The sequence below is a fragment of the Pangasianodon hypophthalmus genome, chromosome 14 (genome assembly GCF_027358585.1).
Source record: "Pangasianodon hypophthalmus isolate fPanHyp1 chromosome 14, fPanHyp1.pri, whole genome shotgun sequence".
Taxonomy (NCBI): domain Eukaryota; kingdom Metazoa; phylum Chordata; class Actinopteri; order Siluriformes; family Pangasiidae; genus Pangasianodon; species Pangasianodon hypophthalmus.
This window is the reverse complement of record NC_069723.1, coordinates 8426355-8452423: the sequence shown is the minus strand read 5'-3', so window position 1 is coordinate 8452423 and position 26069 is coordinate 8426355. Positions and strand designations below refer to the sequence as shown.

Genomic DNA, 26069 nt, shown 5'->3' with positions numbered 1-26069 from the left:
CAGCAGGGCATGTTTAATAATAATAACCTGACTCAGTGCAGACATTTACTGAAGCAGTGAATGAAAACAGAAATGAATTCTCCACGCAAGAGCAGCAGCCATGTAAAATGAAAAGCTTTGCAGAGAGGTTGTGACGAGCTGCTTGTGTAGTGTCTCCTCTGGTGGAGAAACGGGTTTTAATCTGCAAACCTGAGGTACTGATTTGTGTCTGGAGGCATTCAGTGAAGTTGTACTGAACATAATTGGAAATGTGTTTTCTCTTTTTCGTCCTGCAAGTTTCATATGTGACTCCCGTCTCTTTAAACAACTTTTCAGCCACTTTATACACACACACACACACACACATATAAAATACTTATAACTTCCCCACCAACATTGGGCATAATGATACTTATTCCAGCTGTTTTCTCTTTGCTCAACAGAACACACCTGTCTGCCGAACCAGTACCGATGCTCAAACGGCAAGTGCATCAGCAGCATCTGGAAGTGCGACAGCGACAACGACTGTGGAGATATGAGCGATGAGCAGGAGTGCCGTGAGTGACAGCAGCCCTGGCTCTGCCCACCTCCTGTTCAGATAGAGCTGTTTGTCTCCTCCTCTGTATCCTTGGGTTCACAGTACTCTCTCTCTCTCTTTCTCTCTCTTTCTGTAGCCACCACCTCTTGTGATCCATCCGTGCAGTTCCGCTGTGTAGCTTCAGGCTCATGCATCCCTTTGGCTTTCAAGTGTGATCACGAGGATGACTGTGGTGACAACAGTGATGAGGAGCACTGCGGTGAGCTTATGAATGCGTGTGTGTGTGCGTATGTGTGTGTGTGTGTGTGTGTGTGTGTGTGTGTGTGTGTGTGGGCTGTCGGAACAAATTTCACTATTTGATTTATGGCTGGGCAGTAATGACCTCATGATGCTGATATTGTGATATAATAAAATCATGACTCTTAATTATCCTCTTTATCATCAGGTGTCAGTGCCTTTATGTGTGTCTAGTGTCATGGCGTGATGGTGATATTGATAGTCATGGCATATGTTGTTGCAGACTCTCATCAGTGTGGGCCTGCGGAGTTCACATGTGCGAGAGGAGTGTGTATTCGTGATGCCTGGCGCTGTGATGGTGATAATGACTGCCGGGACTGGTCTGACGAGGCCAACTGCACTGGTGAGAACACACAATACTACCTGAGTGAGATGATTATACTATTTATTATACTCACATTTGCTTAATGACAACCCCTCTCTCTCTCTCTCTCTCTCTCTCCCTCTCTCTCTCTCTCTCTCTCTCTCTCTCTCTCTCACACACTCACTCAGTGGGCCACCATACATGTGAGAGCAGCAGTTTCCAGTGTCACACAGGTCACTGCATTCCTCAGCGCTGGGTTTGTGATGGCGATGATGACTGTCAGGATGGCTCTGATGAGGAGCCCAGTCACTGTGGTCAGTGCTCTGTAACACATGCACACACACAACACGTGCATTATTAAACTGTACTATAAAGCACACATCGATGGTGCTTCTGTGGAGAGTCACATATCAGGCAAAGAAGACAGGCGAATTGATGAAAGTGACAGGGATGGGTCCTTGATCTCTATAAAGTGGGCCACCAAGTCCTTAAACTAATGCCTTGAGTTCCCTCTGTATTGCGCTGTATTATATAAGATATTGAGCCAGGCTGTTTTAGGGAGCCAGCATGTTTTTCCACTGCACATTCAAAGACAAGCTCAGACTTTGTGGTTCCAAATAATTTTCCACCAACTTTCGACACAACTGGAACAATGACAGTGATGGCAGTAAAAGCGACTGCGTTATTATGACAGCCTGCGATGACGTCTGTGTCAGGTCCAACAGGAAAGTAGTGCTTTGTTTAACATTGTTCCTTTTTCCGCCTGGCTTTTGGATTAAACAGCTCATATTCACTGCGCCTTAAAAACACTGATGAAAAGGCTAATTGAAGACATTTTTAAACCCTTACTCAGTGAAGCCTTGCAACAAATGAGCTGGTTAATCAAATGTCCAGTGATAATGACGAGGAGAAAAAATCTGCACTGTGACAAGATTTAAAATCATTTTGACCAATAGACAAAAAAAAAGATGAAATAATAAAGATGACATCCTAAGGGCATAATCAAAGCACAAGGAAGGTGACAAAAACAATTCTTGATAAGCATTTGTTCCTCTTGATGGCACACACGGAAACCCAACAAACCAGACTGTAGTGCGTGAGTATTTTTCCACTAATCCTGCGTTATACATGCTTATGTTCTTGCACATTATGTGACACAGAGCAACAAACAGTGATGCTAGTCTGTTAGTTCCTGTTGGTATCAGTTGGCACTGTACAGATGGAGTCTTTTGCTACCTGACCTGTACCAACGGGGGACAAAAAGTTGACTCAGTATGGAATTACCTTGTGTTTTACTTTAGCTCTGTTTCTTACACCTCCAGAGGGCGATCGCTGTAACGGCTTCCTGTGTTCCAATGGCACATGCTTGCCTGCCAGCTCCCACTGTAACGGCGTGGAGGAGTGCCCAGGGGGCGCCGACGAGCAGCACTGCGGTTAGTATTTAAGTGTGAGCTTGCGCAGCAGGGGCATTTGTTATCATGCTGGGTGTAAATCTCAAACACGACGTGTGTGTTCTGGCAGATCCGCTGTGCACGCGCTACATGGAGTTTGTGTGCAGGAACAGAGCTCAGTGTCTCTTCCAGTCGCTGGTGTGTGACGGCACGAAGCATTGCTCCGACGGCTCGGACGAGGACGCAGCTTACGCCGGCTGCTGTGAGTCCACTGGTCTGCATTTGCGTTTGAGTCGTGACCCATTTTTACAATCCATGCTTCCTTTACAACACTGAGCTCGTCACGTCTTATATACAGTGCAGTCCCTCTTGACTGCATTCATTAAACAAATAAAGAAGACACAGTATCAGTGTAGAATTACTCATAGCTTCCTGTGCATGTCCCTCCACTAGCCACGCATCCTGAATTTGAGAAGAAATGTGATGCCTACAATTTCCAGTGCTCCAACAGCATGTGTGTGAGTCTGGACTGGAAGTGTGACGGCATGGACGACTGTGGCGACTACTCAGACGAGGCAAACTGTGGTAAGTGCCATGTTGCTAATCAACCTCGATTACTGCTTATATATGTGTGTGTGTTGTCTGTGTGTGTGAATTGGCTCTGAGTTCTGAGTTCTCCCTCAGCAGGTTCTCCCACCGAGGAGCCGGGCTGCTCACGCTACTTCCAGTACGAGTGTAAGAACGGCCGCTGTGTGCCCACGTGGTGGAGGTGTGATGGTGAGAATGACTGTGGAGACTGGTCTGATGAGGCGCAATGCACAGGTATGCGGTCCAAAGATTACATCATGTCTGTCTGTCTGTCTGTCTGTCTGTCTTTCACCTACATGTCTTATGTAAAGAATCCACTTCCACTCTAACGTGTTTCTATGTAGATTCACTTTGAGGACATATAGTTAATGTAACACACACTATTATGCCATTATGATTTCAGTGTCACTTTTTAATGAGCAGGTATACAGGTGTTCCTATTAAAGTAGCCAGTAAATGTATGCAAATGTATTTATTTTAATCTTTGTTATTATTAATAATGTGTTATTATAATTAATGTGTGTTTGTGTGTGCTTCTAGACGGACTCTCTCCTCATACTCCTGCCCCGGGCCCTGCCACATGTGCCCCTAACCGTTTCCACTGCGGCTCTGGAGCGTGTATAGTGAATAACTGGGTGTGTGATGGCTATGCTGATTGCCCTGATGGCAGTGATGAAGTGGGCTGCCCCACAGGTAGAGGTGTAAACTCCCCCCCCAACCTGCCCACGAAAACACCCTCCCCCACTCATACCTCATCATCTCTGCCTATATGTCTTATTCTGTGTGTGTGTGTGTGTGTGTTAGCCTCCAACAGCTCAGTGACTCAGATGCCCGTGCCCACTCATGCCCCTGACCCGACTGGCCGTTGTTTCAGAGGGCAGTTCCTGTGTCATAAGCCACCCACATGCATCCCGGAATGGCAGCGTTGCGATGGCCACCGCAACTGCCAAGACAACTCGGACGAGTCTGGCTGTCGTAAGTGTCCACCTTCGCAACCACACAATTGTTTCTATAGTAACAACTTGCACAGGAACTTGTGTGGTGTATACTCTACATAAACTGATTAAAAAAAACCTGTGTAACTGTTAATGGAGTTAGGTATAAGGTGTAGTTTTGTATGGTGACGGTCTGTAAGGAGACATTTATTTAGCATTTTTGGAAGGAGTCTCCTCTTCTTTTAAGTTTTCCAACATGGGAGATTCTTTAGAGTATTTCTTTAACATGAAAAACTGCATTTTTTTTTATGAACTTGAAGCGAGACTGGTGAGGGAATGGCTGTTTATAGCTGCTATAACGTAAGTGACAACAGGATAACACTTTTTTATCGCGAATGTCCCACAGCATCCAACCTAACTATCCATGAATAGAAAATACATGTCTTTCCTTAATTATAAAACTGTTAGTGTTGACAAATCCCTAATTTAGTCATAGCCAATTCCTACCCATCATGCATCTCTCCCCTATCACATGACAGCTGCCAGTCAGGGAGGGCGAGGTCTTTCACATGCTTCCTCCGAGGCACATGAAGCCAGCCAACTGAATTTTTTGAAACTGCTGCTCCTGTAACGTCAGTGGGTGGCGTAATACACTCGGAGGAAAGCACCGTCCGCCCGCTTCTGCATGCACGACACATGCTCACAGACACTCATGATTGGCTAGTGTTGCTGTGATTGATAGGGGAGAAAGTATGCCATCCCTCCCTCCCTCCCTGAGAACATGGCCAGTTTTGCTCTCTTGGTCTCCTGGCTGCAGATGGCTATGACATCATCGGGATTCGACCTATCGATCTCCGAATGACGTTTTTCTGTTGCGCCATTCGGAAGTTCTAAAACTTAGGAGACCTAAACTTTCCTTTTTTATATAAATCCTCCCTGTGTGGATCTTTCTGCCCTCTGTGTAGCTACGCGTGAGCCTCTGGTGTGTGTGAATGGGACACTGTGTGCTGACCGGGAGGCATGTGTACTGGAGAGTGAAAGGTGTGATGGCTTCTTAGACTGCTCAGACCACAGTGACGAGGACAACTGCACCGGTGAGAGACGCTGAGCATCACATTTTTCCCGTCAAACACACTCATGTCTACCCCTAGAAACCACGTTCACAAGTTTGGTCTTGTTGTAGTTCCAGCTTGTTTAAATCCTGTATTGTGTTTCTGCTCGTCAGCCGACCAGCTGGTGTATAAAGTCCAGAACCTGCAGTGGCACGCGGACTTCTCCGGCACCGTCACACTCACCTGGTCCCGGCCCAAAAACATGCCTGCCTCCTCCTGCTCCTTCCTCATCTATTACAGGTATGCATCCATCATCTTACACTTCACATGTATAACCCACAATGTACCATGTTTCCCTGTGAGTCCGTGTACAAAGACGTAGGAATTAGTCCAGTGGTTCTCAAAATGTGGTCCAGGGACCCTGTGTGCTCCGTCGCTCGAATGTTCAGGAATGAAAAGCTCTGTGGCTCTCAGAAATATCCAAATTATGATTGTAGACATTTATATAATAACCACAGTATTTGTATAGTTGGATTATGGTCATAAATCTGTACTGAGGGAGTCTGTGAAATTGATTTTACTGTTAAATGAGTCCCAAAAACTTTGAGAACCCCATTAATGTCATTGACGCATATTTTGGCGACATCTGCTGGCTATAACTGGCATATCCGCTGCACTTCAAAACTCACATCATGAAGTGTCATTTTGCTGTGTCATCTGACAGCTAGATGTATTCATTACATATAATATACTCCATGGATTTGGCTGACAGATTACATTTAGCCAAAATCACTTATAGTAAGCAAAATTGCTTTTTAGCCTCCTTTTAGACAAATCCATTTAAATTGTAATCTGTTTCTAAGAGTCAAGTCAAGATTATTTATTGTTTGCACAAGACATGTATGCATGAAATGAAAGTACAACAGAGTACATGAATCAAAATACAAGATACAATAAAATTAAGTGAGGAAAAGAGAGAAAAAAATTGAGTGCTGTAAACAAAACAAAATATTGTACTATGATAAATAAGGTATAAAGTGACTAGATGACAGCTGAAGCACAATGGACCTTTAATGGCGTATATGTTGAAATATATTTAGTTGTTGTCTGTTCTATACTCTGGCGTGAGAAAATGTAGGTTTGTTTACTTTTTTATTTTCAACATTATGCTTGTATACTCTTGGGCAAAAAAATGGGCCAAGGCCAAATATGGCAAAATATTAAGCTTTTAATGATCTTAACAACAAATCAATGGTCAGGAAATGATCAAGAATTAAACAAATGCACTCCTGAGAGCTCCTGTACCACCGTTTACTCGTTTCCTTTTGCTGCAGTGAACAGTTTGGGGAAAAGCTAGAAACAGGGAATTCACGTTTATATAGTCTTCTTGAACGCAAAGGTAAAATCATGATAATGATTAAAATGTTTGATGTAAAATTCAAACCAACATATGTCTGGGTGTACAAATTTTTCCAAAAATATCTTCTAGGATGTTTTTTCCTCAAAAGATTAGTCATTATTTCGTTTTCTGCCACACCTGATGAAGCCCATCAAGGGCCACAAGGCTTGACATTTAAAGAAATAAAATGAAAACGCTATCCCATACTAACTTCCTTTATCTATTTGTTTAATTCTTGCTAATTTCCTGACCACTGATTTGTTGTTAAGACCATTAAAAGCTTAATATTTTGCCATTGTTAATGGCAACAAGCTTCCACACGACACAATAAAATATCAATGCAATATCTGACGATGCCACTGAATCTGCTGTGATACGATATGATATGATACGATACGATTCATAAGGCAAGAATTCCATATTTGACGATGCCACTGAATCTGTTAAGAAACAATACAATATGATTTGATTTAGTAGCCTTTGATCAATATGTGACCAGCTTTGATGAAGACTCCAGCTTAGGCCTATTGTTAATTCACGAATGATGATGATGATGATGATTTACAGAAAGACTGTTTTAAAGGTATCAGCATTACGGGCACATCAGCTTGCTAGCCTTGTTTATGAAGTCACTCACTCTGAGTTTTACAGACCCAAAATAATATGACAACATTCACCTGTATTTGATTAGTCAGGTCAGTCAGGGGCCACAAGCACAAGCTGAAAACGTTAAAATCAGAATCAGAGGCTGGGGAAAGAGATTGGCTGAATGGTTGAAACCACAGAAAGAGAAGCACTTTGGTGTGGAAGTGGAGACATGGATCACATTCCTCATCTTCTGCTCTTGTGCTGTAGTTGACACTGAATAAGCTGAGCAAACCTTTAAACTATTTTTGCACAGCTGTGAATGTTTAATGTTAAAATAGTCACTGCATTAAATCGTACGTGTCACAGCAATTTGTCCATGATGACATTTTTTTAATTTAAAAATGACACATTTGACTTTTAACAGTTTATAGGTACATTTTCGAATTGTTATCACTTAAGTTATAGAGGCTATGAACGAGTCGTTCCATCACCAACCTCTCTTTTTATTCGCTCTCTCTCTTAAGTTATCAAGACAGAAAAACACACCTTGTCATGTTACTGAAAAATACAGAAACCTCAATATCCTGAAGATTTTCCTATGGAGGAAAATTTATTGACTGTTACAGATACGCAAAACTCCTTCCATAAATCCTAAATACACATCTCCCAGAAAGCTTCACCGTATCAAATATTATACATTTTTCTTTGTTAAGTGACACTTTTTTTTTTAAACCCATATATTAAACTTCTATTATTGTGGAGTGTCGCCCTGTGAAATGAGAGCTTACTACAGAAATGATCGCATATTAGAATTAATTAGTATAAACCTGTGATTTGAATTATAGTTGACACTATTGTCAGAGCTGCAGTTATAGAAAATGAATCAACACCTTCTGACCAATCAGATTCAAGAATTCGCGAGAAGTCAAAATTGCTACTATAGATGCTAGTAGGTGGCTTCCCATTTCAAATACTAGTAAGTGAATTAGCACATAAGCTTTTTATGTTTTTATTATTATTATTTTTTAGACAATGGCATGTCATTTCGTTTCACCATCATTCTTACAGGATTATTTTTTTCACAAAACAATAGTAGATGATTGTTGCCTTGTTTGGCAGTAGGTCTTCACTGGTGTATGATTATGGGTATGTCAGGGCCTGAATCACTCACCTGTGCTGTTTTTTTCTGTCCCAGGCTGGTAGGGGCTCAGCAGTGGACCATCATGGACACACACAGCAACAAGGGCAGCTACACACTGAGTGTGCTGAGGCCAGACACCACCTATCAGGTGAAAGTGGTGACGCAGTGCCTCAGCAAGCAGCACAAGACCAACGAGGTGCTCACTCTGCGGACGCCCGAGGGCTGTGAGTGACACTCGCAAAACACACCTCACCATCACACTGCCTGTGTGGACGCGGAATGAAGTATGACTTCTGACTGGTGTGTGTGTGTTTGTGTGTTTCAGTACCTGATCCTCCTCAGGCTTTGCAGCTAAGCTGTGATAACGCAGAGGACGGCACGGTGCTGTGCTCCTGGAGTCCTCCAGCGAATGCTCATGGCTTCATCAGAGAGTACATCGTGAGTTTCCTTCCTCGTTCACATTGTCCTTTGGCCTTAATACTGTTACTTTTGCTCTGAGAGTAATAAATCAAGCTAGCTGTAGTCTGAAGATGTTTCACTGCTTAAAGAAAGCAGAAAAAAACACAAAAAAATCTGCTTGTTTCCTTGTACTGAGAGGAAAAACTTGTTGAGTCGACAATCACTTATTTTTTAACTTGTATAAGTTTAAAAAAACTTGCACTTTCTGCAAGTTTAGCGGTCTCTGTGTTTCCTTAACTGTATCTATTTATACACAGTAAACAGTTTATATTTATATTTGGTGACGTTAGCTTAACTTATTGTATATTATTTATACTGGGTAATTGTTGATCTTTTTGTAAAAGTGATTTATGATGGATTTAATGGGTTTCCTTGTTTTCGCTGGGGAGAAAATGAATTCTCAATTTTCGTCTCTACTTTTTGTGTTAAAATCAGTTATTTCCCACCACACGTTGGCCATCTTATGACAGCTGTGTTGTAAGAATTGTCCCTCTTAAAATGCTAGTGTGAAAGAATGAATTATACAGATTTAAAGCTTAATTTACAAATACCTTTCACTGAAGAATTTATTCAAGTGTTCAACAAAAATGTGTTTTGCACGGCTTATTGAATTATTTATCTTTTCTTTCTTCTTGTATGTAGTACTTTCATATAATCTACAAATGTGATGGATGGAGGTTGTAAAAACACTTGAGTATATACCTTTATCTCAAAACTGATGAACAGAATGGAAATGCTAATTTGGGAGTTAACACTGTGTGTGTGTGTGTGTGTGTGTGTGTTTGTGTGTGATGACCAGGTGGAGTACAGCGAGAAGGGCAGTTCAGAGTGGTTTTCTCAGAGAAGTACTAGCACCAGTACTGAGGTTAAGAGCCTGCAGCCCAGCACCCTCTACAGGTTCAGGGTGAGACTCAACTCAGTGCTCAAGATTTAAAAATGATGCTGCGTTTGAGGTGAAGTTGCAACTTGTAATTCCCCGCCTACAACCGGTAAAAGCCACAGAAAACACCTGCTCGGTATGAAATTTAACCTCGTCAGCTTGGGGTAGACTTCTCAATTACCAGTTCCCTGTTTACAGAGTGATGTCAGATCAACATGGCCGCACACACTGCGAACGGTTAAAGTGCCACTTCTCTACTTTTGAAAGAGTTTATAGCAGTATTGGCTTTAGATCAGTTCATATACAGACACAGTACTTGGTTAAATCTATACCATTGAACATACTAACATTAACCTGCTAGTTTGTTGCTAAAGTTACTCGCTGTTGTCCGCTGTGCTGCAATTTCAGTCCAAACCGTTGCATGAATGTTTAACGTTGGCTACAGTAGAACTGTACCAATAGGCACTCAGGCCTGTAACTGTAAAAGTGTGCTTAATATAGCTTTTTATGAGCTTCACATGCAAACAAAAGACACACCTTCGATGAGGTGTCCATGTTGTGTTTATTTATTTATTTATTTATTTATTTATCTTCTTCCATTTCACACGTCCAGCGTGTGGGAAATGACATTATCACAACTTGCAATTTCCCACTTACCTGGCACCACGAACGCAGCATTAGTACATTACTACAATAAAGATTTAGCTACAGCATCTCACTCTCTCTCTATCTCTCTCTTTCTCTCTCTCTCAGGTTGCTGCAGTCACCAGCAGAGGGGTGGGCAACTGGACAGAGATTAAATCCATCATCCCTCAGAAAGGTAATCTACTGCAGTTTATAACTTGTAAACTTCTTTCTAGGCCAGTAATAATAATATAATAATAGAAGTTTAAAATACTCCGTCTATTCTCTTATGTTATTTTCAACTTGAATTAATTTGACCTCACTTTGGTTAACATCTGTTTTAAAATAGCTGAAATAAACAAAGCAGACATGTTGCTGGCTGCTTGTTGAGTGAATGCTTATGCTTAGAGTGAAAATAGTTTGTACTTTTGTTCCTTTTAATTGTAGCTTTGGCTCCCCCGGTTACAAAGATTACAAGCATCACGGAAGACACAGTGAAACTGGCCATCAGCTCTGACTACAAGGTGAGCAGGCATGCATGCGTGATTTACCGGATACACTCACCTTGTATCTACACTATTCGACCATTTTGTGTATGTCCTCTGTGACCTCCGTCTGTGTTGTTTTCCAGGCTAAACACTATGTGGTGGTGCTGTCTTGGGTTTTCGACAAGCATGTGAAAGAATACAGGAACTTCAGTGTCTCAAATACTCTTACAGGTACAACCAATATTCTTAGAATAACCTTAATGCTAATAGTGACTCCAACAGGTACACTGTATAGGGTATAGATTGCTTCTTGGTTCTCCAATTTCCTCCCACCTCCCAAAAAACATGCCAGTGGGTGTACTCATGACTTTAAATTTCCCCTCGGTGTGTGTGAGTGTGTGAGTGTGTGAGTGTCTGTATGGTGCACTGTGTCCCATCCAGGCTGTAATGTCCAGTGTTCCTGGTATAGGCTCCGGATCCTCCGTGACCCTGAGCAGGATAAAGTGATTACTGAAGACGAATGAATGAGTGTATATTCCTTAAACAAGACTACATAAGTCTTGACTAATAGAAGAACTCATTACTTACTGAAAGCACTAATGACTGTAATGCATTGCACATAGAGCAGTGGTTCATCTTCAGTCTTCCGGTTCCACTGTCCTGCAACTAATCAAGCCTTACATGAGCGCAGTCAAGTGTGTTTGGAGGAGGAGAAACTGTGCATGGCAGGGGTCTCTAGGCTATAAAGGAGCATATTAAGTGCGTCTATATTGGTCTTAGTCGTTAAGAGATGACAAAAATAACCACTGTTTCCTGAGCCTGCTTGTGTTACAATTTAAATGAAAATATACTTTTGAATAAATGAAGCAAATGAGGGTAGCACGGTGGTGCAGCGGTTATCATTGCTGCCTCCAGGGTCTTCGGGTCTATCCTGAGCTCGGGGTACTGTCTGTGCAGAGTTTCACGTTCTCCCTGTGTTTGTGTGGGTTGCCATCCGTTTTCCAAAAATGCCGGTGGGTTGGTCGGCCATGCTAAAAATTGCCCCTAGCTGTGAATGAGTGTATGAATGTGTGTGTATGTTGCCCTGTGAAAAACTGGCATCCCTTTCAGGATGTATTCCCACCTCACGCTCAGTGTTCCTGGGATAGGTTCAGATCCTCTACAACCCTGACCACTGAAGATAAAATGAACGAATGAATGAAGTCAAATGAACTCTTTTAGATCTTAGTGTATATATTAATGCATTCCTCCTTGGCAAACAGCCACTAATCTGACAGCGGGGACGGTGTATGAGGTGGCAGTGTGGGCACATACCACTGATGGAGACAGTCCCACTGCCCTGTCACGTCTAGAGACGGTAGGAACACAGCCAGCACAACCACTGCTCAAAGCCCGGGCACTCAATCAAACCGCTGTGGACTGCAGCTGGACTGGACCCCAGGCACAGGTACACACACACACACACACACACAGTCCTTGTGAGGACCTTCCATTGACATAATTATTAATGCTATGCTAGACCTAAATCTAACCTTAACCTCAGTAACCAAAAGGAAACTCTTTAACTCTTCAGTTTTTTTTTTTTTTAAATAAAAGCTAAAAAAGCAAATAGCAAAGCAATCCGATATTCCTATCCTTGTGGGGACATTTGGTCTCCAACAAGATCTAAAAAACAAACCCACGCACATGCACAAACAAAGCTTAGTGGTGTTGCTTAGAGCCAAATATTTTATAGAAATGTCGAATGAGAATATAAGCAACACAAATTCTCTCTGTCACATGGAGCTTATAGAGATTGTTTCTGAGCTTTCCATATATTGGCAAAAAGAAAATGTATGAGGTATGAGGTGATTCACATAAAGCAGCTTTTGCATAATCCTCAGTTTCAAAACCTTATCTTTTATGAGATGCTGTTTTTCATCGCACTAAGCACAGCAATGAGAGCAGCACAAAAGTGAGAAGCCGCGGGGTTGTCCAAAGTTCACAGATTTTGCACGTCTTCAGACTTCTACATGCCTAATAAAACAGAAAGGAAGAGCACTGAAGCTATAGAAACGGTGTTTTTTACAGGTTAAGCTAAATAAACTGATTTTCTGTTGCTTATATGTAGATTTCACATTTTTTACATGTGATATTCAAACAGGGAAACAGTATATCCCTGATCAAATTTATATTTTCAGATTAAGCCATGTAAACGTAGCCATTGCTGAGGATTGTGATTAGCTGCTGCCCAGCACTGGCTTGGGCTTTTCTTTTATGTCACATGATGGCCCTAAAAGAATCAGAATTAAAAACAAAGTCAAAACAAAGTCAGGATTAGAAATAGACCAGAAGAAAGATATATGTTTATATTTCTTCCTGTTGTTTTATTATCCCTTCAACTATTTATTAGGATAATCGCCACTCGATAAAACAGCCAATATATCTAAAGATATCTCTATAACAAGTCCTAGGTTCGGCCTTTGAAAGAACGGGGGAATTATTTTCCTAAGAGCTCGCCTCCAAAAGCAAGCACATCTCTTCCTGCTGAGGCCACTGCTTTTTTTATTTGGCCGGGAAGATATTTTGAGCTAGTTACCACGACAACATAAAAGAAAACCCAGTGCAGTAGAATGATATATGTGTGGTGGCGTGGGAAAACCTGTCAGATTCTGGCAAAGATCCAAAAAAAGCCTAGATAAATCAGGTTTTGTCCAACATTCTTTAACTCCTCAACTTTACATAAATATATATGACAATCATATTTTTAGGAACTGTATATATATTAGAAAATGTCAAAATTTCACCATGTGAAAGGTTTTCCCTGAATTCCAAGCAGCTATATGTAGTAATGACTGTGTATATGTGTATGTGTGTAGATATATGGTGTGTTCTATGCCACCTCCTTCCTGGATCTTTACCGCCGGCCACGCAGTGTGAACAGCACCAGCACCAGCATAACCGTCACCGTGGAGAGCGATGAGCAGTATCTCTTCCTTGTAAGAGAGTACCCTTACCCTCACTTTGGAGTTTAGGCAAGTTTGAAATAGCATGTCGTATGTACAGAAGGTGCTGAGTAGTGTTTGTTTTGCAGGTGCGGGTGATCTCACCGTATCTGGGCCCTCCGTCCGAATCAGCTGTAGTGAAGATGATCCCTAATGAAAGGCTTCCTCCACGCAACCTGCATAAAGTCCAAGTAGATAAAACACAGGCTACACTGAAATGGCAGCCACCGTATGACTCCCCCAGCTCTCCTCTGGTAAGAATATAAATACACATTTCACTCCATTGGTCTATCATTTTTGACAGTGAAGTGAACTAAATGCATGCTGGTCATTAGCATCATAGCTGGGTGTGTGGTTTGTTTGCAGACATATGTAGTGCATTTGAGGGACACAGTACGGAAGACGGAGCGTGATTATAAAATCACCACTCAGAACAACACAGTGGAGTACAGCCTCAAGGGACTGGAGCCTGGTGGTCGCTACAGTATCACCGTCCGCCTTCGCAACATGACCAAGGAGGCCAGCTACACTCTTAACACAGGTACCCAACACACAACAACCCTCAAAACCCAACACAGCCCTCATTCAGCCAGTTAGGACCCAACATAGCTCTCAATAAAAAACAGAACCCATCTGGCTCTCAATAGCCATTCTAGCTTAGAGTCTCAGTGCCTCTTGGAGCTCCACGTGCCACTTAATGCCCGTAAGAGCCCAGCATGCCTTTCAATGTCCATAAGAGCTGAACATACCTCTCAACGCCCATATGAGCCCAGCTTGTCTCTTAATAACTATTAAAGCTCACAATGTCTCTCAATGCCCATTAGAGCCCAGTGTGGCTCTTAATGCCTATTAAAACCCAACATGCCTCTCACGGCCCATTAGAACCCATCATGCCTCCAACGGGCACTGAGAGGAACCCAGCATGCCTCTCAATGCCCATTAGAGCCCAACATGCCTCTCAATACCCATTAGCACCTAACATGCCTCTGAAAGCCTATAAACACCCAACTGGCTATCATTGCCAGACAGAGCCCAACACACCACTCGATGGCTGATAGAGCCCAGTGTGGCCCTCAGAACCCATTATAACTCAACACAGCTCTCAGTTCCTCTTAGAACCCAGGATGCCTCTTAACAGTCATGAGACAACTCTCAATGCCTATTATATACCAATGCAGCTCTTAAATGCACATTAGAGCCCAGCAGAGCCATTATAGGCCATTATAGGACAACATAACTCTCATGCCCAACATTAAATCTCAATATACTGTAGTGTCTAATTATTAATTACAGTCACCACAGGTAGCCAGGTCTGAAAATCTATTAGAACTTGACACAACTTCAACATCAGCTGTCAATCTCTTGGCAGACCTTCTGCTGCAGAGGCTCCATGACTATCAGACCCAACTTAGCGTAAGGGAAATGGGTCTATTTACACAGGAAGCACCAGAAAGTGTAGGTGCTTCGCTGTAAATTTTATTAATCTCAAAAAATAATAAGTCTCATTAGACAATTAATCTCATTAAATATTTTATCACATCATTTTGAAGTATAATTAGAAATTAAATTTGCAGATTCAAGTCAAAATTATTAGAATGTCAATTTTCAGCTGAGAGAAATAATCAGTGGCTTGGCTACTGAAGGGTTAGTTCTGAATATCAAAGTAATAACCAAGACAAGGCAGTAAAATAAAAAACTAAATTTACTGAATACACAGTTAGAAGAAGAAACACTAATCGGCTACATAGGAAAAGAATGTGTGTGAGAATGAATGGAGAAAGATAGTTGTGTGTCTGTGTCTGTGTGTAATGAGTGGGTGCATGCATGTGTGCGTGAACAATCGAACGCTCTGCCCTAGAGCTCACGTATAAGTGTGCACGTTCTTACTGAGCAGTTAAAGCTATGCACAGCAATTGTAAACAATACTGAGTTTTCTTGCCCAAATGTACACAATTTTACTTTGAGTTCTTTAATTCATAGCACATATAAGAGAAACGCAGCCTTAAGATCCTCGTCCTTTGAATGAATGGTAGAGCGATGCATTGAGATGAGGTGTCCACTTGCATAGGTTGGTGGATGGATCTGTGATGGTCCGTCTCTGAAGAACTGGTGGTGCGGTGTGTTTAGAACCATGTTTTCATGCATACATGGATCAGATCTAGGTGATGCAATTCAGTCAAGCTGATCACTCATGGCGGTCTGACCAAACCGGTAGCCAAACAAATGAGATACTGCTGGGTGGGATTCGTCTTCGCAGCAAGACCGCTGATGAGAGCTGTGTTCTCTCTTTGGTGCCATGTCATGCAGTGAGCAGCCTGAGAGAGGTGAGATTTCCTTTCTTTGAGGTCCATCTGTGAGAGGGTCAGACCAGAGAGTGAGTGTGAGAACGGCCCGCAGGTCCTTTTGAGGTTTTACCGATGTGACATATCTGGTGTTGCATCCTTTCGGTTACTATAAAAGTACATCCTATCTGTGGGTGCACGGTACCTAATGCTTATTGTTTAAGCCAGCCTGGTAGTGGAAACTAAATCATTTGGCTGCAACAGTAAAAGTAATGTAGGCTGCTGTTATAACTGATGTTTCATCTGCTGTCTGTCTCTCCTACAGTTCCTCTACCTGCACCTGAAGCTCTCAAGATCCTTACCGAGCAAGACCATGTGTTCCTGTTTTGGAAGAGCTTGGCTGTCAAGGAGCGGAGTTTCAATGAGAGTCGTGTACGAACCCTCACCCCCCAGTCACACACCCCACTACCTCCATACAGACTCGTCATTCCTGCAGTGCTAATAGTCTTTCTGTGTCTGTGATCCACAGGGCTACGAAGTATCTGTGTATGACAGTGTAAGTAACTCCACCACATTGCTGGGAAACACCACAGAGACCTTCTTCAGGATCAGTAATCTGCTGGTGGGCCACAACTACACATTCTCAGTGCGCGCTCGCTGCTTGGTGAACGGCCAACTCTGTGGTGAAGCTGCGGTGTTGCTGTACGACGAGCTGGGGAGTGCAGGAGCAGGTATACACTCTCTCACACACAAACACACCATCCCTCATCTTGCTGCTCTTTAGTATTGTGTGCAATGAGGTAGGCTTTCGGATAAAAAACTGGGGAACTTCAGACTGAGATTAGTAAGAGACAAACAGGCAGGAGACACGTCATTTTTGTGTTTTTTGTGTATGAAATTGATCATGAGTTGCTTGTATTGAGGTTGTTTATCTCAATGAAGCGTACTTTGAAAAGGTGCCATGCATATGAAACAACTGAAATTGTTTCGTATGTATTGATTATTTTTTGGTCATGTGCGGCAAAGTTCTCGCATTTCAGCAGCTTGAATAAAATATCTATGTAAACAGGAGCAAAAAACAAATAATGTGGACCATAAACATCCACCCAGTTAGATCAATTAGACGCGTGCTCTTGGGTGTCACTTTTCCGAAGTGTGTGAGAAAAATAGAGAATAACAAGTCACTGGTTTCCAGACCTGGGAATTCAGCAAACCTTTTGGGGAAAAAAAATGTTGTTCTGCAGTAATATTAAGACAAGATACCATAGAGTTTACACACAATAAAAAATCTTGGGTTGTTCTTTTAACCCAAGATTTTGTTCTTTATTGGGTATACTGGGGGTTACACATATCGTGGAACAAAGTTGGGTTATTTGTCTCATTATTGGGTTATGTAAGTTAGATATTCCAGTTTTGTGATGGCATTTTAAACTTTAACTGTCCTGCTCTTAACTTGCTTGAGTTGATTTCCAGCCTGCTGCTTTCCTAAAAATAAAGTTAGCCTTATATCTCCCATATTATTGGATGTTTTCAGGTAATTAACGTGTGATGGTTTTATATTCATAAATAATTACACTCCTCCCAGTTGGTTATATAAAGTTACAAAAAAAACAGACATTATTTTTGTTTTGTTCTGTTACAGTTACACCATTAAGAACTATAATACATGAATTTCTTTATAAACCCGTTTCATTTGTTAAAGGTAGTAACCTTACTAAGGTTGTTTACAATAAAGCAGCCTTCCTGTTGCATTATTTTCTTGCAAATTAGCAAGACAACTGAATATAGAAAGTCTGGATACAGAACGATTAAAAATCACAGAACGATTAAAAGTCTGTAAACAGTTCTGAATTTTTTGATGAGGTAAAGGCAATCTGGCATTCAAGCCTAGGTATTTCACATGCATTATTTCATTCATACCCAACTATTACAAAAGGTTCAAACATTCACTGATGCTACATTAAGAGGCAGGGGGGTGTAAACTTTTCAACAGGATGATTGGTGTAAATTGTTATTATTTTGTGTAAAGATCTTATTTTTTTCATTTAGTACTGCCCTTCATAAGATATTTACTTGTTTCCTAGAAGACTAAAAATAATAATTTACACCGATCATCCTATTCAAAAGTTTACACCCCCCTGGCTCTTAATGTAGTGTGTTCCCTTCTTGCGAATCAGTGAATGTTTGCGCCTTTTGTAATAGTCGTGTACGAGTCCATCAGTTGTCCTAAGTGTGAAAAGATGGATCTCAACATCGTATAGCCACTGCTGGAAAGGAGTCAAATACGCAGAAGATGCTGGAAAACCAAATAATGTGCAGGACCCGGAGGATTTTTCTGAAGAACTGTGGGCAGTTTAGCTGCTCAGGACAAACACGGGACTCATGCACAACTATCACAAAACATAACAACTGTCGTTGATCATCCAGGTTACAACACACAGTATTAAGAATCAAGCGTATGTAAACTTTTGAACTGGTTCATATCTGGTCAACATCTGTTATGTGAAATAGCTTATTCGGGGCAGAAAAAAACAAAATGCATTTTTTATGATCCCTTTGATTTATTTATTTATTTTTAATTATTAAGATTTTGCAGATTCCGCAAGGCATATGTAAACGTAAAACCCCAACTGTTAGCCCTTTATTAGTTAGCTCTTTATTAAATATAGTTTAGTTATTTCTCTGTTTGTTTACTGCTTGTTTCATGTGTTTACTTGTGTTTGTATGTAGTAAGGTAATGAGTGTGTGTGCTTGTGTATGCTGTATGTACACATATACTGTTGACACAAGCTCTATTGAAACAAATAGAGGCATTGCTAACTAATCAAAGTAATTTTGTGTGTGTGTGTGTGTGTGTGTTGCAGGTCCCAGTGACTCAGCTGCTCATTCAGGCCATTCAGGTGACACAGCAGCCGTGGTGGTGCCGGTGCTGTTTGTGCTGCTGCTGTGTGTATGTGGAGGTCTCGTGGGTCTGTACGTGCGCCACCGCCGCCTGCAGCACAGCTTCACCGCCTTCGCCAACAGCCACTACAACTCACGCCTTGGCTCAGCCATCTTCTCCTCCGGAGATGAGCTCGGTAAGAGCAGTACACACTCCACTTACACTCACTCTCTCACACACAAGACATGTCATGGTTTACGGGCTTTTTCTGCTTACAGAAAGCGTTCAATTCATTCATTACATTTACGCAGTTTTAAAATTTACAGATTTGGTTTGTCTTTTATTTACACTCAGTCAAATCACTGATGTTTTGTTTGTTCTTCCTCCAAAAGGCGATGATGACGAGGATGACCCCATGATTGGCGGCTTTGCAGACGACGTTCCCATGGTGATAGCATAGTCGCATAGTCGAGCCACTATGCCCTTTTCCTCCGAATCACTCTCCCCTCGTCTTCTGTTTGTCTCTCCTCCTTTTTCACGTGTATCCCTGCAGTATACCTCCGCCCCATTCGGCTGACACCACCCCCCCATCTGGGATTTCAGGATTCAAAGAAAGAAAGGAGAAAACAAAGCAAAAGAGATATTTTTTAAAAAAAAAATCTATGATGCACTTTTTCGGATGCGCAATAGCTTATTTTTTTATATATAATATATCGTTTGTGGGTGATGGACTTTGTGGGCAGGAGAAAACAAAAACGAGCAGAAGCAAGCTTTTGAAGAGGTTTGTCAGCTGGACTCAGTGGACAGGGAAAAGACCCTACAGTCCCACCAAATCACAAACACACTGGAGCATTGCATTCGCTTAAAAAAGCCTAAATAAGCACCTATCAACTATCCACAAGAACAGAAAACTCAACAAAAAAAATCCCTAAAACATATAAATGTACAAATGAAAAAATGGACCTATGAATGGCAGTTTTAAAAAAGGGAAAGTGGTACTTAGGCTGTTGACAGTGAATTGCACAGAAATTGATTGTTCTATATTCTTTTATTGTGTCACTTTGTCAGTAGACGTGTATATTTGCCCACAGTACATTGTTAACATTTTGATGTTCAGATCTGCTTCTCTTTTTAATGTGTCTACATATCGCTTGTGCTTGTGGAAAATGTGAACTCACCTTGTGTTTTAAGAAAACTTTATTTCTTCTTTTTTTTTTTTTTTTTTTTTTTTTTTTTTTTTTTTTTTTACATAACTTTCTGGCTATAATGCTGAATCACTGTAAGGCATTGAAGAATGATTGGAGGTTATCTCTTTAGTTGTTACCAGAGTGTTGGGAGTGTTTAGGTCTTCAAAGATGACACAAGTCCCTACACCCACTTCCCATCCCACCCCCCATCCCCTGCTTTAAAAAAAAAAAAAAGCTTTCCCAAAATTTGACATGGAACTTTTCAAAATGGCACTGATTTCTCTTTACATTGTTTTATTATTTTCTTAAGTAATGGTGAAACTGTTACAATGCTCCCATTAGCTGTCATTTTAACAGTCTTTTGATGTTCTCAGGGAGGTGTGTGTGTGTGTGTGTGTGAGTGTTTTAGGGCATGGTACCAGTGTTACCAGCTTTGTGTAAGTGGATAGGGTGTGTTTTTCTCTCTGAGGCAGTCATGCAGCGCAGCAGCTTTGTCTTTACACATCAGTCAAGACTTCATCGTCACATCTTGTGCCAAATGTACAAGAAAGCAGAGAGAATATAATATAATATAATGTTAGCCAGACTGTGCTTTGTAGAGGTACAAGGAAAACATGTTGAATCTCATCGATATCGGGTACTGCTCTCAAGCCTTGTTCATGAATGTATTTTTGTTTCTATGTATTTTTTTTGCGTTAATGTGGAAAACAATCACACTGAATACAGAGCCCACCTCTATTTTTCCTGAATTTAGACCTGTTCATTTTCATGTTGGAGTCAGGTACAGTCGGTACGAGTGGACAGATTGATCCATTAACATCATGTCTGCCCTGTGTAGTCACAATAACTCAGCTGTGATTTCTCTTCTTCTTAAAGTTCTACTGTGTTGTGAAATGTGTAACCCGACTACACTGTTTTCTCTTTCAGCTGTAGACATGACTGCACAGATACTCTTGCAGAATTGTATCATTCCCAGTGATCTAGTTTGATTTTCAGTCCCGTAGTCTGCCACATATGCCTTATTAAAAACAGGTTGAATTGTGTGGTCATGTCTGGTCGATGAAAACTTAAAAACAAGGCCCAAAATATACAAAGATGACTGCAACTTAGTGTCAGCTGTATTGTGTTTCACTGAAGCACCAGGTTGAATTCTGAGCCACCAATCCCCCCTCCTCCCCAAACATTTGACATTTGTCATCATCCCTCAGTAAGTCTTTGTGGCTATGTGTGAAATTTGCAATGTTGAAACCCACTGTTTTTGTGAAATAGGATGTTTACTTCTGCACAGTAATGACATCCGGCACAGACTTGTTTGGATTTGATTCTGCTTGCCTGTGGAGGGTTTTGCGGATATGAATCTTGTGAAGAGGTACCGTCAGAGGTGTTTTAAGAACCACTTATGCTCAAATAAACACGTTGAAACTGTTAAAACTGGCTCCTCTTGCTCCGTGTGCTTAAATTATTATTTTCCCATAGTTCCCTGCAAAGCTTCTGTATGCTTTTCAATGATAAACTGTGCAAAGCTGCTTCATCTCAGCATTTCTAGGCTACGTCCCAAACCGTATACTACTCTACCAAATGGTATGTCAAAATACTATTTGCAGTGGTGTACTATTTTGACATGCTATTTAGTCATATAGTGCGTGGTTTGGGATGTAGCCTGAAGGCTTTACCCTCAAGGAGTCTGGGGGGAAAGAAAAGCTGTCTAGGGTCATTCATGGTGAATGGCAAATTTAGAAAGATAGGCCAAATGGTGCTAGATAAGAATAAATAAGAGGAAATGCAGCTGTTATTTGTTTCAGCTCATGTTCCTTGTGTTTATTCATGAGGTGGTGCTGCTTTTGGGCTGCAGTTGGACGTGTTTACAGAGGGCCAGCCTCCTCCTCCACTACAGCCTGTTCCCAGCTCTGTTTGTTTAAACTCGCCTGCCTTTATTTATTCTCACATGTCACACTCCCACCCGCAGCCCAGACATGGTGGCAGTATGTTAGTAAGATTGTAGTGAGTAGGACGCTTGATGGTTGTCACGTCGCCATAACCGAACTGATGGAGACGTGTCAATCAACAGACCGCAGTAGATTCTGTTGTATCCTGTAACATATACTCTTTATGAGGGGGAAGTACATAAATCTACAGTAACTGTGCTGAAAGGTAGCCCGTGTGTGAGCGTGCCTGAATCTGACAAAAAGCTACTCCCTCATGACATCCATCTAATAAACCTTTCTAAAAGTATTCCAAATTACTTAAAACAGGAGACATAAAAGAGTTGACAAATAATTATCTTTTTTGGCTGGAGGCTTTCACAGTGAGAGATTTCTGTTTGTTTAGTAGAAAAACCTAATTATGCATGTCCCCTTCAGATGCAAATGAACCACGTCTGTTAAAACACTCCAAAGCTAAAGGAACCAGCAGAGGTCTCTGATGAGTTTGGCTGTGCCTACATGTTCACCTTCCCTGGCTGCAGCTTCGCTGTAGGTGGGAAAAGCAGCTCAGTAACAGCACGCAGTGAAAACTCTCATTAGAAAGGTTTTTATAGAGATAATCCCAATGCTCACAGGAATAGAAAAAAAAAATTCTAGCTTACTTATTGTTACTAGGTTTTTCAGACTCCTCTCACTTTGTAGTCAATTATCTTTAGCTGCAGTGTAGCCTATTGTGTAATATATATTTTGTATAAAAATTTGTAAGCACACAAATTGAATTGATACAAAGACATCTTATGGCAATTTACTGTAATCAGAATTATAAGACCTTCAAAAAATTAAACGTAGCTAGAATTTTCGTAGCTCATACAATCATGAAATACTGCTAACAACTCTGTTAGCGCTATGGCTTGGATTTATATAAAAACTATTTAACAAATTATTTAAAAAAAAACCAAAAACTTTAACACAGCCGGATACTAATTTGCATGTGTTTCTATAAATCCAAGCCATAGCTCTAACAGAGTTATTAGTAGTATTTCATGATTGTATGAGCTAAGAAAAGGGTTAATTTTTCAAATTTATTGAAGTAAGAAAGACTTCCATAATGTTTTTTTTTTTTTTTTTTTTTTACTTTAATTTACAGTAGATACGATGCAGGATTACATAATCCTATAGCTGATACCCTTAGGTGATACTGAGTAAAATTTTCTATTTCTTAAAATAAAAAAAATAAAAAAATTCAAGATGTTGGAATTTGTCCTATCTGGAGCCACTGCCACTCCAAAATCAAATAGCACTCCAGCTTTACTTTATCATGCTCCCCTTACTGATTCACACACCTGTTACTCATTCCAGTTAGACACAGTGTATATATACCAGGCCACTCGCACACACTCCAGTTTTGCCCATTGAGCATTACCATCTGTAATTTTTCTATGGTTTTGACCTTTCATTGTTTATGACTCTGCTTTTGGCTTGTCGACATTGCCCTGTCTGCCTGCCTATCGATCATGGCCTGTATGACATTTTGAATTGTTTTTAAAAAGCATCTTGCAATTGTATCCAACTGATTCCTCAGATCTGGAACACAGAAAGGAATCTGAACTCCACAAAGCAGTCACACATTTGTTTCACCTCATTTCTGCCATGGGACTGCAGCATCCGCCCTCTGCCTCTTCAAGGTACGATGCCAACTTTGCCAAGTGTCAAGGATTTTTACTACAATGCTCTCTGTACTTTACCCACCTAAATAATGCTTTCTGACATAGAAAAAAATGGCTATTGTGATATTTACAGCTTATTATTGAGAGCCCTTGAATGGGCAATGGCTGTCTTTGAATGCTTGGGATCAGAAGTCCCATATTAATCTCTTCATCTCCTTGTTCAATGCAGTTCTTTCATCCTGATGGAAAGCAGGGAAGTGAGAGACGACTATGCCTAACACACGGTACCAATTTAGCCACTGATTATGCCTTATGCTTCCACACCATTGCTATGATCTGTCGATGGAATGAGGCAGCTCTGTATACACTTTTCCAAAAGGGCCTCTGAGAGGATGTACAAGAAGAACTGGCTTGTCAAGTTGACCACTTCACAATGGATGAGCCCATCAAAACCTCTGTCAAACTGGACAACCTTTTGGAGAGACGTGTGTAAAAGCATCCTCACACATCTCCCTTCAAGAGGTTTTCCAAACACAAGGATGAATCTTTGCTGTTGGGCTTGTCACAATTGTGGAAAGTGGAACAGAGAAGGAGGCAAAACATGATATCTGCCATCCCAGGAGCCTAACAGACTGTGTTAAGCCCTCCTTTATTTTCCATTTCTAAACAACAAATTCTTATACCCATAACAATTCACTGCCATTCCATGACCATTCACTGTCCTTTGCAGCCATTTTCATGGTTGCAGACATTCACTCCTCTTGTTTTCTGCTCTAGATGACCCATTGGAGATGGGTCCATCACTTGGTTCACAGGTTCCCTTTATGTGGTAGGGGCCACGCTTCACAAAAAGTTCCCATTCATCCTCATCAGTAGTCCATCATCAATAGTTCCTGTCCTGCCCTGGTTACAACACCACCACCCAACTATAGACTGGCTGTACACCCTTTAGTGGTGTAGTCTACTGATATGGGCACACACAGCTATAGCCAGATACAAATGTTCCACCCTCTAATGCAGCGTTTCTCAGTCCTGGTACTGGAATACCACTGCCACACACATTTTGGTGTTTTCATTCCTATAACCTAAACAGTTCAAACTAGTTCAGGCTTGGAAGTCTTGAGTCTTGGACACTGGTGTTCCACAAGGCTTAGTGCTGGGTCCTTTTCGGGTTCTCCCTTTCTACCCACTCTCTTGGTGATGTCATTTCCTCACATATATTCATATTCATATTACTGCTATGCTGATAACACTCAACTCATCCTCTCCTTTCCTCCCTCAGACACTCATGTTTCTGCATGGATCTCAGCATGTCTGACGGACATCTCTTCATGGATTTACCATGGATCTCATGAGCTGAAACTTAATACCAGCAAAAATGAACTGCTGTACATCCCTGATGCATCCCCATGTCGAGATCTTGTGATCTCTCTGGACAACTCTCAGATCTCTTATCTGTCAATGCACACAACATTGGGGTAACCATGGACAACCAACGGTTCTTCTTGCTTCACATGAACTAGACTTGCTCACGACATTAGGAGGATCTGGCCAATTCTATACACAGAGGCCACTCAGGTGCTTGTTCAGTCCCTTGTCATTTTGAGACTGGACTACTGCAACTCGCTCCTGGCAGGTCTGCCCCTACCCAGCATCCAACCTCTGCAACTAATCCAGAATGCAGCTGCACAACTTGTTTTCAACCTCCCCAAGTCCTCCCACACTACTTCATTGCTATGCTCCCTCCACTGGCTTCCTGTAACTCCCAATATCAGATTTAAAACACTGATGCTTGCCTACAAAGCCAAAAATGGACCAGTGCCCAGTCCCCATCTACCATAAATCTATCACACCCTGCTCTGCACCACACTCCCTCTAAGCCCCTAGCACTGCTCAGTTGGACCTACCATCTCTCAGGGTACAGGGAAGACATGCATCAAGGCTCTTCCTTGTTCTGGCACCTAGGTGGTAGAACGAACCCCTCCTGGCTGTTTGAACAGCTGAGTCACTGGCTGTCTTCAAACACTGACAAAAGACCTACCTCTTCACCAAGTACTTAAATTAGAACTTTGTTATTGAAAAAAATAATCCTTGTCTTGTGTTTTTTTTCATAATTTACTAACTTTTGCCAACAGGGTTTTTAGACTGATGGTACTCTTAGTGCCTGTCCCAGTGAACTACCATGAGGATGTGTCTTTGACAGAGACTTCAAAGTACTTCTGTAAGTCACTCTGGATAAGGGCATCTGCTAAATCCCATAAATGTAAATGTAAAATGTAAATGTTAACTTTTCCAGTACCAGGATTGAGAAACACTGCTCCAATGCATTTACAGCCATCATGATGACTGGGTCTATTGCCTATCAGATCTCTGCCTACTGCTTTTCAAATGAAGCTAATGTTCGAGCACTTGTTTTGCCAGTGTGGAATTCCATAAGATATAGACACAGGTTGCGGAACACAATTCACCTTTAGAATGTGGTG

At 41.4% G+C, this 26069-nt stretch overlaps 1 protein-coding gene across 2 annotated transcripts in view; it reads left to right on the top strand.

The window, feature by feature from the left end:
- Positions 1-21432, top strand: part of sorl1 (sortilin-related receptor, L(DLR class) A repeats containing) — a 75785-nt gene extending 54353 nt beyond the window's left edge. The window contains exons 23-48 of one of the 2 annotated variants that reach the window (XM_026924164.3): positions 423-536; positions 654-776; positions 1038-1157; positions 1307-1432; positions 2441-2551; positions 2640-2771; positions 2963-3094; positions 3197-3331; positions 3638-3790; positions 3902-4072; positions 4998-5126; positions 5258-5384; positions 8267-8436; positions 8538-8650; positions 9471-9575; positions 10305-10371; positions 10623-10699; positions 10807-10894; positions 11926-12110; positions 13522-13641; positions 13737-13901; positions 14014-14188; positions 16255-16361; positions 16459-16660; positions 18794-19006; positions 19203-21432. In XM_026924164.3, the coding sequence (XP_026779965.2) occupies positions 423-536; positions 654-776; positions 1038-1157; positions 1307-1432; positions 2441-2551; positions 2640-2771; positions 2963-3094; positions 3197-3331; positions 3638-3790; positions 3902-4072; positions 4998-5126; positions 5258-5384; positions 8267-8436; positions 8538-8650; positions 9471-9575; positions 10305-10371; positions 10623-10699; positions 10807-10894; positions 11926-12110; positions 13522-13641; positions 13737-13901; positions 14014-14188; positions 16255-16361; positions 16459-16660; positions 18794-19006; positions 19203-19270 (3428 nt within the window). In that variant the 3' untranslated portion in view covers positions 19271-21432. Of the gene's footprint in view, positions 1-422; positions 537-653; positions 777-1037; positions 1158-1306; positions 1433-2440; positions 2552-2639; positions 2772-2962; positions 3095-3193; positions 3332-3637; positions 3791-3901; positions 4073-4997; positions 5127-5257; positions 5385-8266; positions 8437-8537; positions 8651-9470; positions 9576-10304; positions 10372-10622; positions 10700-10806; positions 10895-11925; positions 12111-13521; positions 13642-13736; positions 13902-14013; positions 14189-16254; positions 16362-16458; positions 16661-18793; positions 19007-19202 lie in introns of both variants that reach the window. The other variant, XM_026924163.3, reaches the window with a different exon arrangement.
- The last annotated feature ends 4637 nt before the right edge of the window (positions 21433-26069 follow it).